Source organism: Lissotriton vulgaris, chromosome 1_1, assembly GCF_964263255.1.
Source record: "Lissotriton vulgaris chromosome 1_1, aLisVul1.2, whole genome shotgun sequence".
In the NCBI taxonomy this organism is placed as follows: Eukaryota; Metazoa; Chordata; class Amphibia; order Caudata; family Salamandridae; genus Lissotriton; species Lissotriton vulgaris.
The window spans coordinates 1422472486-1422486675 of record NC_141685.1 but is presented as its reverse complement, the minus strand read 5'-3'; the positions used below and the strand labels follow the sequence as shown (position 1 = coordinate 1422486675).

The 14190-nt window shown below is 46.9% G+C and overlaps 1 protein-coding gene across 1 annotated transcript in view; it reads right to left on the bottom strand.

Moving 5' to 3' along the window:
* Positions 1-10866, bottom strand: part of ABCD2 (ATP binding cassette subfamily D member 2) — a 214790-nt gene extending 203924 nt beyond the window's left edge. The window contains exon 1 of the mRNA XM_086967222.1: positions 9330-10866. Within this exon, the coding sequence (XP_086823348.1) occupies positions 9330-10643 (1314 nt within the window). The 5' untranslated portion in view covers positions 10644-10866. The remainder of the gene's footprint in view (positions 1-9329) is intronic.
* Positions 10867-14190: the final 3324 nt, after the last annotated feature.

The following is a 14190-nucleotide window of genomic DNA, read 5'->3' as shown; positions in this document are numbered from 1 at the left end:
CAGCGCCGGGATGCAGGAGTGCGCCTTCATGCTGACTGACAAGTGTCTTCCCTCGTGGGGAGTCGTGAACTGCGGCCAGAGGTTGAGAAACTCGCAGCTGGGGCGAGGGTGCTTACATGGAGCCTGCTTCCAGCCCGAACCTAGACAGAGAGACAGACAAAACACGCATCAGCACAGCCAGACTCAGGTACACTGCCAAACAGGGACGTAGCTAGCATCGGTGCAGCCGGTGTGGTGGCACCGGGGCACAGGCTCTGATTATTTTTTACACTGCCAGCCTGGGGCCTAGCTCTGTGTTTACACTTTGGTGAGGGCTCGTGGGTTTCTTCAGCCGGCCGGCCAATCCTAGCGCGGCCGGCCGGAAGTGCACATGGGAGGGGAGAGGGGCCTGGACCCCGCCGTCCTCAGCGTCTTCGAACCGTTCTGGGGCGCAGCGACATTAGAGGTGTCCGAGGGCGAGCCGAGACCCGCTGCCGAGGTCACGGGGGCAGCCGCAGCCCCCGAGGCCGGGGCCTCGCCATTGGAAGACCCGCTGTCCTGCCCTAACACCAGCAGGGCACACGCGAGGGCGAGCAGCAGCGCCGGGATGCAGGAGTGCGCCTTCATGCTGACTGACAAGTGTCTTCCCTCGTGGGGAGTCGTGAACTGCGGCCAGAGGTTGAGAAACTCGCAGCTGGGGCGAGGGTGCTTACATGGAGCCTGCTTCCAGCCCGAACCTAGACAGAGAGACAGACAAAACACGCATCAGCACAGCCAGACTCAGGTACACTGCCAAACAGGGACGTAGCTAGCATCGGTGCAGCCGGTGCGGTGGCACCGGGGCACAGGCTCTGATTATTTTTTACACTGCCAGCCTGGGGCCTAGCTCTGTGTTTACACTTTGGTGAGGGCTCGTGGTTATAGTGGGAGCGGAGGAAAGATGAGAGGTTTGAAAGAGAGAGGAATCAAAAGAAAGAAGAGAGTGAATTGAAGGTAAAAAAGACAGAACTGGAGAAAGAGGGGAGAGAAAATAGATAAGGACGACCGTAGGGGGCACACGAGAAATGTGACACACAAAGATGTCAGCGAGAGAAGGGACAAGGGAGGAGGGTGTTATGAGCAAGTAGGAGACAGAAGAGGGGAAGAGAGTACAAAGAAAGGAAAACGATAGGAGAGAGTGGCAGGTAGAAAGGAAAAATAGACAATAGTGGGGAGGAAAGGCAGGTAGAATGAGAAACCTAGAAAACCTGTGTAGAGGTACACGCCTATTTGATTAGCGAAAACAAACACCAACCGGATCCCGGGCAGGCTCTTTCCTCCATAATGCAAGGGTTAAACAGACATGAAGGAGCTGGCATGTTAAAGACACACAGGAGCTAATGTCCATCTGCCAGCGACCTAACTATCTTTCAAAATGCAATTTTGTCTTGTCCAAGTCTATTTAAAATATTTAGAACAGAAATTGATATAAACGCTTGCTTCACAATTTCAAAGCACCATCCATACTAATGTGCAATCTTCCCAAACAAGAAATGGCACGAATTACATTCTACTACACGTGACACGCATGTTTAGATGTCATTTCCACTCAGTCAGTACACGCCGGTGCTTTCAGCCAAGGTAAGGTGCTTTCCTCCGGTTTACTCTGCAGTCTCTCTTCTCCTGATGTCTGTGCCTATTTGCATGCTGTACTTTAAAGGGACTCACCTTTCACACCGTCCGGACGAAAGCATGTCGCTCTGTCTGCAGTGGGGCTTGCTTGTAGGACTCTGGCGGGATCCCAGCAGTTCGGTTGCTCTTGGCTTGCACTTTGAGCCCCTGGTTTTGTTTGGTCTTTCAATGTGTTATTTGCTAATCCAACAGCCACGTTGTCGCACGTAGAGTCCATTGAAATTGGGTCTGGCCAGGCCAGGGAGGTGCAAATAACCTCTGTTGTCTCCTGACGCAAGTGATATGGTCTAGGGAATAGCATATCTACAAGACCTTTAATGGAATCCGAGGGCAGCCAGTGGTTACTGGGAATATACCTCTGTATCCTTTTCCACTGGTACCCAGAGACGCACTATTGCTGTATTTCACTGAGATAACCAGGTTGCTGGTGTTCAAGACTATCCTAGTTATCATGGGGAGGAATTGAGACACTCTTGGAGGTGGTAGGGGATTTGAAGAGTTGAAAAGACATCTTCTTGACGGCTTAAGAAATGTTTTCCAAATCGCCTAATCTTGTGGTGCTAGGAGTTTCTGCTGTGGTGGCCGGTATTCGAGATTTTTGGCTGGATCTGCAAGCCCAAATGAAAGTACTTTACTTAGCGAATTGTAAATTTGTATTTGAAGTAGCTGGAGGCAAAATTTCTTAACCAGCTGTTTGTGCTAAGAATGCCTTTTATGTTCACTCGACCCATGGATAGTGACTTTGCCATGTCTAAACCTTCGTATAGAGGTCCATTATTAAAAAAAACTCGCACAAACAAAACATTTTGGAATCTGAATTAAGTTCCAGCCTTTTATTTGCTGGCTCTTGGGAAACTAATGCTCAAGTGTATGTATATATACCGGTTTAGGTGCTTTTATGGCATAAAATACAGTGGTAAAAAAACACGTATTTCACAGCAAGCCATGAATTATTCAAAATAGGTTAAATTCTGTGTCCATTTGGGGTTATCACAGTGATGGCTCCCAATCCCTCTGCAGATCTTTGCCTTCGCTTTGTCAGTCCCACTAGGATTTTGACGCATGGTGGGCCAAATTATGTCACTAAATCAGAATTATTTGTCAAAAATGTAAATGATGCCGCATTGTCCTTTCCCCTAAGCGTAACTTGTGCGTGTCCTTCACTGCTAGCTTTTAGGGAGCTACTTAAAAAATTTTTTTTATTAAGAACCCCGTGATGGCGCATGTTTTTTGTTCTCACTCGTGCTTCTCTCTGCTCTGTATTTTGTTCTTCCATCTGTAAGTATGCACCCAATATGCCATTCTGTTGCTCTGTCGCTTGTACTTCTTTCCCCTGCGCATTTTGTTGCTCTCCATTGTGCTCCGTGTTGCTCCTCCACCCGTGTGTGCTTCAGTTCCTTTCACCAAAGTGCTGTGATATAAATGAGTGTGTGTGTAAGTTCACTTGCTCACTATTTATTTTTGTTTTAATCTCAAGACCATTTTCGGATTGGTAAATTAAAAAAAGAAAAGGGGCTCGTATATTTTTAGAGTCGCACTTGCGCGATCGTGCCTGTGAAGACTAGGCATGAGTGCAGTCAGGGGCTGTTCACACCAATATGGCATTGTTCTTGATACTTCATTCACTGGGCTGATTGACCTTGGCAGGTTGGACACGTCCATCCCACAGCTGTTTCTGAAATTGGAGCCTATGATAAGTGCATTTCACATAACGGGAGCAAATGGCTCCCCTGTAATGTTGGAAAGGATGCATGAATTAGTGGTATTGATTGAATTTTGTTAGTGATTCTGGCTGCATAGCCATATTGTTAAAAATATACGTAGCTTTGTATTGATCTACAAGTGTTTTTCTCACCACATGCCATTGGCTGTGTCCTGCTGCATTCCACTCTAGAAAGTGCTTCCATTGGGATGCACGAGGCATCAGAAAAGTGCAAATACTGAAAAGTATATTAAATCATTGTTTTCAAGTTACCTCTATCTCATGTGTGCGCTATATGCAGAAACCCATCCTTTGTTTTGTTCCAGTATTGGCAAATCCAGAAGGACTAGCTTTAATGTGCTGAATAGCATTTGTGTATGCAACGCATGCAAACTGTGTTTGTTCGGGCCTGTATTGGCTCATTTAAGCCAGACCTATTGGTGTTGACAGTACTTATTTTTAGTTGCTTCTGCCACACTTATGTTCACAACTCATCCTGTACTAAGATGGTTTTAGGTTTGCACTGCTCCAACAATTTACCTTCTGCTTCATTGCTGATCTGCTTTCTCATTGGGCTTGATGTAGTGGTTACAGTATAAAGCTGTTCTGCTGGCACAATAATAGTTTTCTTTGAGCCGTATAAATTAATCGTATGGAATGTCGCCTTAGTAACTATAGATCACTTTACTCCACTCAACGTACCTTCACACAAACGAGGCAAAATGAGATGGAAACATTAAAATAATCGGTATGGGGGTTCATATGTCATCTTTAATCTGCCGGAAATTTTTCACTTTTTCGGTGGTACTTCCATAGAGGGCAGTGGGGTGCTATGTTTGTGTACAAATGGTGTCTCTGCAGTAATATGCCCTGATTAGGGTGAGGTGGGGTGGGGAGCAAGAAGGGGGAAGGAAAGGAGAGAATCAGGTGCTAGAATAGTTTACGCTATATAAAACTGCATTAAGTAAAATAAATACTTGCACCCATTCACAGCATTATCTGAAAAAGTGTGGGCAGACGGTGAGGTGGGGAGCTAGAAGGGGGAAGGAAGGGAGAGAATCGGGTGCTAGAAAAACTCGAGGAAGATTACTTCATATAATTCTTTTACACATTGTTTTATTTTATTTTAATTGTAACGGATCTTTGTGCAGTGTGCAGAGTAGTGAGTGTGCAGAGTAGTGAGTGTGCAGAGGGAATAGGGAGTGCAGAGGGAATAGGGAGTGCAGAGGGAATAGGGAGTGCTAGGCACTGCAGAGGAACTGCAGAGATTAAGCTAATGGCAATGTAAATGACACTGCCATTTATTTATCCATTTTCAAAACCAACACATAAATACAAATTTTGTCATTTACAATGCCAATAGCTCTAACTTTTCCAAAGGCGAAACCATTGCATTGTAAATGCTTGTTTTACCTGGGTCCTGGTTACAATAAGTGATGGTCTTCTGCTTCGGCACACAGCATCGTCTGGGGTATGGGAACAGGCCTGAGTGTGCAGTTGGGAAGGGAGCTGGGTATGGCTAGCGGGTACAATAGTCAGAGATCTGGAAACAGGGCCAAGGTGCGGTGGGTAAAGAGGCACTTGAAATTATATGTTACTAGTGAGAGATGAAGCTCGAAACACCAAGCAATCTATTCCTGGTATTCAGCAGCCGAGGAAGGTTTGCTTAGAGTTACATTGATAGAAGGGCGGGGTGATATACGAGGATGGCAGAATGGCCTGTGTTATCTTCTGAGATCAACTGTGGAGTACCCCAAGGACCAGAGCTCAGTCCCACACTCTTCAACATCTACATGCTCCCCCTCGCTGCCATCGTCAGACTGCATGGATTAAGCATAGTATCCTAGGCTGACAACACCCAGCTCATCCTCTCCCCCACGAAAGAACCCAACACCACCAGACTCAACTTCCAGGAAGGAATGCATCCTGGATGAGAAGCAGCTGTCTGAAGCTCAACTCGAAGAAGACAGAAGTCCTTCTCCTCGGGGGGCCCACCCCCACAGCATGGAACAACACCTGGTGGCCCACCGCCCTCAGCAATCCCCCCGGACCATGCCTGGAGCCTTGGCATCATGCTCAACTCTTTCCTCACCATGGCCCAACAGATCAACGCCGTCGCCTCCACCTGCTTCAACACCCTCTGCACCTTCAAATTAATCCCCACAAATCCAGAAAGACTGTCACTCACACACTCATAACAAGCAGACTGGACTATGGAAACACCCTATACGCCGGAATCAAAAAATCCTTTCTACGCAAACTCCAGACCATCCAGAGCACTAGACTTGTCCTCTGCATCCGACATGAACACATCACCCGACACCTGCAAGACCTCCACCGGCTCCCAGTCGAGAAGAGAGTAACCTTCAAGCTACTCACCCATGCCTAAAAAATCCCTCCACAACACTGGACCCAAATACCTCAACGAGAGAGACTCCTTCCACATACCCAAGAGAAACCTCCACTCCGACCTCACCGACTCCCTGCACATCCGCAGGGCCAGAGCGGATGGAAGAGTCTTCTCCTGCATCACGACAAAAACCTGGAACGAGCTCCTGATCAACAGCAGGTGCTCCCCCACTCTGCACATCTTCAGGAAGAGCCTCCAGACCTGGCTCTTCGGCTGACTCGAAGCTGCACTTCCCTTCCCCCACCCAGCACCTTGAGACCCTCACAGGTGAGTAGCGCGCTTCATGATTGCCTTATTGATTGATCTTGATACATCAGTGTGCGTTAAGGTGGCAGAGATGATTAGCAACAGCCCCAGGCAAATGTGAGTTGCACACAAACTATGTTTTATGTCTAATAAGCCACATTGCATCGGTGTCCTTTGAGGATGCTGTGATACTTAGTCGTATCCCCTGGTCCAGGGATCTCCAACTTTTTCGGTAAAAAGAGCTACTTATGTTGGAATAGTGACATCAAACAAGATTACATTAGTGGCCACCATATGTAAGATTACCAGCAGTGATCACCACAGTGCATCAGATTGGGTTGCCAGCAGTAATGTAAAAAAGGCTTTATCCATTTGGAGTGCCTCTATATATGTAACACATGCCAGCCACAGTTGCAATGCCCCCGACACGAAAGTAATAATATTAGTAATAAGTCTCTTCACATGGTCATTAATCATTCAAAAATCAGCATTATATATGAATATTGGAAATGTATCCTCTCGGCACAGGGGAGGTGTCCCTTTCCCTGCTGCTATAGTCTTATCGTATTGGAAATGTAACCATTTTTCTTCAAACATCAGCTGATGAGTTCTGCAAATACACACCTTTTTACTTTGAATACACAATTTTGGCATACATATATTAATTCAACCAAACCAAAGGTTCTGATTTAGTCAGCTGGTGCTGCACGCAGGAGTCATACTTATAGGCACCTGGAGAGGTACCAGTAGCACACAAACTACTTGTTGGAGAAACCTGCCATGGCGTCTTTGAGTGGCACGCATACTGCTCTTTGTTTAATAAGACACATGGCGTAGGTGTTGTTAAGGCTTGTGAAATACTTAGCAACACCCCCTGGTGAGTGTGCGTGGAACGCACACTGGGTTTTATGTCTAATAGATCACATGGCATCTGTGTGCTTCAAGGCAGCTGGGATACATAGCATCAGCCTCGGTGTGTTTCAGTGGCAAACACACTGATTTGTGTTTAATGAGACACATGCCATCTGTGTGCATTAAGGCTGCTGAGATACTTAGCAGCATCTCATAGACACGAACTGTTGGCACAGAAAGTCTCTTGCATGGCAATGGACGTATACCTGTGCCCTGAGTGTACAGCTACGGTGATATTTAAATCATTTGTACCAAAGTATTGGTCATGGGTGAACATGAAGCATATGTGCTCATACTGACGGGGGCTTGTCTCACCGGAAGCAGTCATGCTAAAGAACGGGAGTGGCACCCGAAGCATTACCCTTGAGTGTTGGAAAACTAGTGCCTTCGTCATGAATTAAGCAGCACACGCTCGGAGTGGCAGCAGACTTTGCTTAAAAGTAACAGTAATCTGCAGAGTGAACAGGCTTTCCTACCTGTGTCACTGGAGTGGTGCCTCCTTGCCCTCTTGTATAAAATGCTTCTGCAGCGTCATTAACTCAACCAAAGCCTTCATTGGATTGTATGTACAGACTGGCAGCGTGTGTGATTCTGTGTGCTCTTTGAGATGTACATGTACTTGTGAAGGGGTACAGTACAGAAGAGTCCGCACACATGAATGCATGTGCATGCTGGGATGTTCATCTGCCTGAAGAGTGGTACAGTACATGGTAATAAGCGCATGTAGTTTTGCGTGCTGGGCTTTGTGTGTGCTTGTGAAGGGGTCAATACATGGAAGTATCTGGATTCTATTTTCCATTTTGGAAAACCCAGATCTTGCCGGAGGAGCTTGTAGAGGTAGAGGACATACCCAGACAGATTTGTGGATGGCTGCATTACTGAGAGCTGGCTGGGACAAACACTGGAGGAAGGAGGAGTCAAGCTCTTCAGTACACTTCCAAAGTGTCTCCTTGATTCTAAAGAGGGGTCAAAAGGGCCTGGACACATCTCAGGAAGGAGACAGGGCTGATAAGGGAATCATAAAGAGTAGGGCCAGGGGCATTTTGTAACCCTTCAATGCACATATCACTGAAGCTGACATCTATATGTGATAATCTAGTCACTCCTATGGCCTGTGTTTGGGGTTATCAGATCTGAAGACACTACTGCTGTGATACACTACTCTCTGGGTGAAGAGCAAGACAGAGGAATGGGCACTTCAAAGTGGGAAACCCCCAGAACATTCAACAGCAGAGATACTAAATCCCAGTTGTGTCTGGAACAGGATTATAAAAAAGGGGAGCATGACACTCCCAAATTGCCAAACTAAAACTGCATCAGCACAGAGAAGCACAGCCTGACCACAGCTTGTCTGGAACAGGACTGGGACTCAAGAGTCTGACAGTCTCCCTGATGGGTGAAGGGCAATCGCCCAGGAGAATCATGACCACCCACCCTGGAACACCAGCTTCCACCGGACCTGAGACCAGAGGACCCTGTGGAAAAAAGGAGTGTCCTTGGAGTGAATGTGGTTCAGTGGGGATTCATGTGAGTGGATCCCTGAAAGAGAGTGTGAGATTTGGAACCATGTCTGAACTGCTTATCCGATCAAGCCATCTGTCTGATTTTGTTGTTTGTGACTCCTGTGTGCCGGGGGGCGTGGTAAAGGTTAGCGGATGTTGCTCGGTGGCAGTGCTGCAGGAAGAGAGCTGTCACTCTATTCAATATTGTGACCTAAAGTTTGGCGCTGCCTTAACTTTGGTTCATGACCCCTACATGCCAAGTGGGGCCAGTGGTTAATCTTAAGTGCCTTCACCCTGGTCCAGTGCTGTGGATGGAGTGAGGGCCATTGAACTGTTCAGGTTTGCTTGGTTGACATGCACACTGCTTTATGCCTAATAAGACACATGGCACTGGTGTGCTTTAATGCTACTGAGATACTTAGCAGAAACCCCTGGTGAATGTGAGTGACACGCACACTGTGCTTTATGTCTACAGGGATACCCAGCAGCAGCCTCTTACTGCGGTTGTGTGTTTTAAGGTCACTTGAAAAGCGCATTTCGCATGGTGTGTGGGTGAACTGAAATACAAGGGGTGAATGTCGCGGGAATCAGGAGAAAAAGATAGGGATACATACAAGAGGAGAGAAGTTATGGTGAATTGATAGATTATGAGGCAGATTTGAATAAACAGGAGCTGGTGAAGGGGGCTTGAGAAAAGCATGGGGGTGGAGATGGCGCAGGTGGAGAGGGCGCAGAAGGAGAGAGCAGAGGATAATTGACAATTTGAGAGAGGGGCACAGGAGGAGAGGGTGGTGGGTCGCAGAAGGGAATGCTGGGGTGAGGGGGCGAGGCTGACACCATCAACAATCGATGCCGCAGTGGCAGCTGCGCCTCGGGCCGGCGTGCGCTCCCCTCCCCTCCCCCTCACCTTGTGGCCCCGGTAGAAGGCGATCTCCTCCACGTTGGCGATGATGCGCGAGTGCACGTAGCGCAGGTAGCCCTTCCTCTGTGCCTCCTCAGCAACCAGTTTGCCGAAGCGCGGCGAGCAGGCGCGCAGCACCTTGGCCGTTGCGCCCACCACCAGGCCGGCCAGCAGGGTGGGCCCCATGGGGTCGGCCCCTCGAGAGCGCGCCGTCTGAATGAGGGTGTAGGAGGTGAGCAGCACGTCCAGGATGGGCTTGGTGAGGTTGGAGTACAGGTGCGCCACGGACTGGGAGAAGACCATGATGTCCTCCGTTAGAGACTGGTCGGGGTTGGTCAGGCGGCCGTCCATGCACGTCACCTTGTAGTAGGTCTGGCGGCTGAAGTAGGTGCGGTAGGCGTGCGCTGCCAGTCGGGTGCGCAGCGCCAGCGCCAGCCGACCCTCCAGGAAGCGGATGGCGCTGTTCACAAAGGTGGCTGGGATGGCGATCATCAGCCACTTGAGCAGCTGCGCCACGAAGTGCCGCGGCCGCTTCTCCACGATGCTCTTGACGATCTTGCCGTCCAGCCGCGCCACGTAGATGGAGAGGAAGGTGCGGGAGACAAGCGCCACGGAGTGCAGGCCGAGGAGCGCCAGCTCCGGGCACAGGGGCCGCGGGAAGACCAGACGCCGGAGCTCCAGCAGCTGCCGCACGAAGTCCGCGTTCACGGCCGGGCAGGCGCTCAGGGCGACCGGTCCCGCTGACAGGGGCTCCGGGGGTCCCTGCTCCTCCTCCTCGGCCGGCTCCTCGGGGGGCGCCGGGGGGCGCAGCTGGCGGCACAGCACCGGGTACAGGGTCTTGATCCCGTAGGCGGCGGCCAGCAGCAAGGCAGCCCTCCGGGCCGCCCTCGCCCGGCTCCAAGTCCCCGCCGCCCTCATGGTGCCCAGCGGCTGCGGTGCTACCAGGGGCCCATGTCCGGGTAGGCCTCGGAGGAGCGGGGGCTGCCGGGCACACAGTCTCCTCGGACAGACGCGGAGTGACTGGCAGGCATCTGTGGAAAGGGATACCCAGCCGCACTGGGTCCGCGGTCCTGTGTGAGCCGCAACCCTGGCCCCGCCCCCGGCCGCTGATTGGAGGTTTGGGATGCAGGCCTTATCCCTTGCTGGGTACCAATCTCCCCGGACCATCTTTCGCCCAGAAACGAACACTTTGCAAAGTAAACAAACACACATCCTATCCCGGGAAGACATAATTGCAACACTGATGCTGCAGAGCATAGTTCTAAAGCAAGCGTGATAGCCGCAGTGGGTGACCTGCGTCTGCCTCTTCAGCCCCTCCATTGAGCTCTTGCACCTCCTGCAACTTTGGCACCGGCTTTCACTATCGCGACCCGAATATAAACTGCAAGAACATGGACACGGCAAGTTGTATGCTGCTATTCCACAAATATCATATTATATTAGTGCTAAAAGCTCTTTAATTCGCCCTAATGACACCCCCCAAGATTATCACAAATGTATAAAAACATTGACTTTACGTAAAAAAAAAAAAAACGAGAACCAATTGAGATTAGGGCAAATTCAGAAAAAACGCCCATCGACAGTAATTTTCTGAATTTGTATTCACTCACAGCTCCAGTTTCTACTTCCTAGTCCCATTTACCCTGTTAATAACAATGTTCAGTCAAGAGAATGAATGCTCTGATTACTTGACAGATAATCATCATTAACTCTACATCCATTGTCTTCGTTCCAGTCATGACTTGCAAGTTTAATCGAATCTCCTCGAGACAGGACATCTCCAAGAAAGAATGTTGCAATGCGAGTCCTGCCTGCTCCACACTGGGTTCTATAAAAAGATCTGCCATTCTCGGAAGTCTCCTGGTTCTTATTCCTTCGTTTATTATCCTCTGGCAGGTTTAGCAAGGCTGATAAGAATTTCTCTGGATTTTCCTTTAGAGAAAGACTGGCCTGACCCCTACAGATTTTCAGTAATAAACCGGCCAGTGCTTTCTGATATTGGTATGTCACTGAAAATTCTCTTCGATTTTCACAACGTTGGCCTCCCCGCTGCACGAGTTAGTGAGACCAGATCGAGATAGAAAGTCTGTTTGCCTTCTTTCAAATACCGTCTTCAGTGAAGAATCAACATGTCTAAGTCTTGCACATGCAAGTTAACAATGCAGAGTACCACACTCACTGCACTTGCAAAGTTTCATTTCGATCATGAAGGAAGAGGAGATCCAAGGTTGGCTTTTGGCATGAGCGAGGTGCACTCAGGTCAAGTTGACGCTACATTTTGATACACAATCCTGTCATTGAGCAGTGGAGAAAGAAGGCTAACTGTATATGGCATACTGCCATGATTGCAATATTATGTCATGACGGCGGTGTAAAGGGTTAAGACCAATTTTTTCTGTCTAGCTTTTAGTGTTTCACTCTGGTAGTTTTCATGCTTACTGTGATCAATTCTTTTAATGTGGTGTATTTTTATGATTTTTTTGTGTTATGAACTGTAATGATTTATGTGCCCTATTTTAAATGCAATATTGTGTATACAAACAATTAATAAATATATGTGATATATTTTTTATATTAAGTGTTTTTGTGGCTTTCCCTATTATATATGGTCCAATTGCAGGTGGTGTGGAATATGAGACAAAGCATATAGGAATGTGTGATGTGTGAACCTTGAAGTTATTCTATAACATTATTTACCCAAAGGGATCTTCCTTTTTTCACTCAGGCCAAGTGGGCCAGTTTTCAGAGGGGTAAAAACGAACTGTCTACATAAATGTTCTGCAGGCAAGAGCACCCTTCTATCTTGGCTCCAGTGAATCCACTTAAAGTGCTTCTAATAATTTTTATTAACATGCTGCAGCCTCTGTTTTTAGCACCCTATCAGCCCCTACCTTGCCCTCCCATTTACCTCTCACCCCTATTTCCACACATCGACAGCCCTTATACTCCACAACAAACAACTTGGAACCAGACTGGCGCAGCTAAGTTGTGGGTGATTCAGGGGAGCTGGGGAAGTTGCGGAGATGTGTGTTCTGAGGCAAGTCTCTGCTTTGATATAGCCAGCCAGAGTTTGACCTGTAAAAGGGGAATGCAGCTTCACAAAAAATATATACATTTGTGACATGTAATTACTGAGTTTTCATAAATGATTTCTTATAAGTATCACACCATGATATGTAAAATGAGACATCCCAAAACGAAAAGATAAAACTAACTCTCATCATTCATTACCAATATTCATACTCATTCAAGCCTAATTCTTACAGTTCCACACTACACATACAGCATACAGGGTAAGAGAGTTTCGAACCTGTGGAGGGTCCCAAGATAGTTGTGGGAGACCAGGCTGAGTTGTTTCCAAAGCACCCAGCTCGATGGATTGGGCTCCCAGGGACCACTTCTCAAAAACAGTTATGGTCTACGCGTGTTTAAGTGGTAAGACCACCTTCTTCAGGACCAAGATTTACTAAAACTATGTAAGGAGACGTGGGATGTCTAATAATGAAAACATATTTGTAACTATAAGGGTGGTGGCAAGAATAATGCTTTATATCTTCAATTTAAAGTTTCTTTACATCTTTACTCATACCGGTGCAAGACTACAAGGTGGTGTCTACATGGTGATGTCTCACAGTACAAACTACAGTAAGTGACATGCTACGGATTGGAAAAAGTGCCAATTTGTTCAAAGTGAAGAGAGAGAGGAGGTAGAAATTTACACGATAAAGAGAGACACCTCAGTGTTGGAAGAAGTTCATTCAGAATGGTGGAAGTAATTTACACCACTAAAAATTCTCAGTACCAATGTACCCAACAGTCTATATATACGCCTAGGCAACACCTCTGGATTTAAAAGCTGCCAATTAATGTGCCTTCCAGATTCATGCCATTGCAACATCATCACAGCACGCTCAATCCATACACAGCATTGTAGCGTGCGGCGCCATCTTAAATTTCGAAAAGACGTCATTTGAAGCAGAATTTGTGCATTCATGGTGAAGCGTAGACCTCGGCTTGGTATACTGGTATAATAATATTGACATTACTCAATGTGGTGTATTCTCAAACAGCAATACACACACCTTTTATCTAACATACTGCAATTTTCATTGTTGTACATTTGCTTTAGTGTTTTTTGGGGAAATTACTGGAAGGTAATATAGACGTTTTAAGGCATGAGCAACATTGGGAAATTGAACAGGACTCCCACCTTCCTTTTTATTTTTCAGCAGAAGGTACAAAAAATAATAAAAAACCAAGAGAAAGAAGAATAAATTAGAATAAAAAGAAAAATACTAATAGATACTGACATTATTAACAAATAAGCATGTTCCATAAAAAAAATTACATATATGCACATATCTATATACAAGGAGTTGCCCTAATCCACTCAAAATATTTCCAGATATGAGAAAATCTTTGCATCGACTTATTGTTCTAGACTTAGCTAATGCTCGTTCCCTTTCATAGATATCTTTCATGAGAGCCATCCATTCAAAGAACGTAGGAGCTTTATGCGAGATCCATTCTCTCGCAATACATAGATGAGCAGCGACTAATACATTAGATATAAAGCTTGTGATACCAGCGTTATCACATGCTTTAAATCCCAATATAATCTCTTTAATAGTAAAGACTAAATTCAATCCCAAGCATTGTCCAGTATATCTAATAACTTTCCCCTAATAGTCAGACAACATTGGACAAGTATAAAACATAGGCAAAATATCTGCAGCTCGTTGGCCGCACTTAGAACAGCATGTTCTATCTTCCCCGACTCTTAACAGATCCCTGTGGTTGTTGTTGGCACTTACTAATGCTCTCAGGAGTGTACTATAACAAGCAAATTGTTCGAAATTGTTGCAGT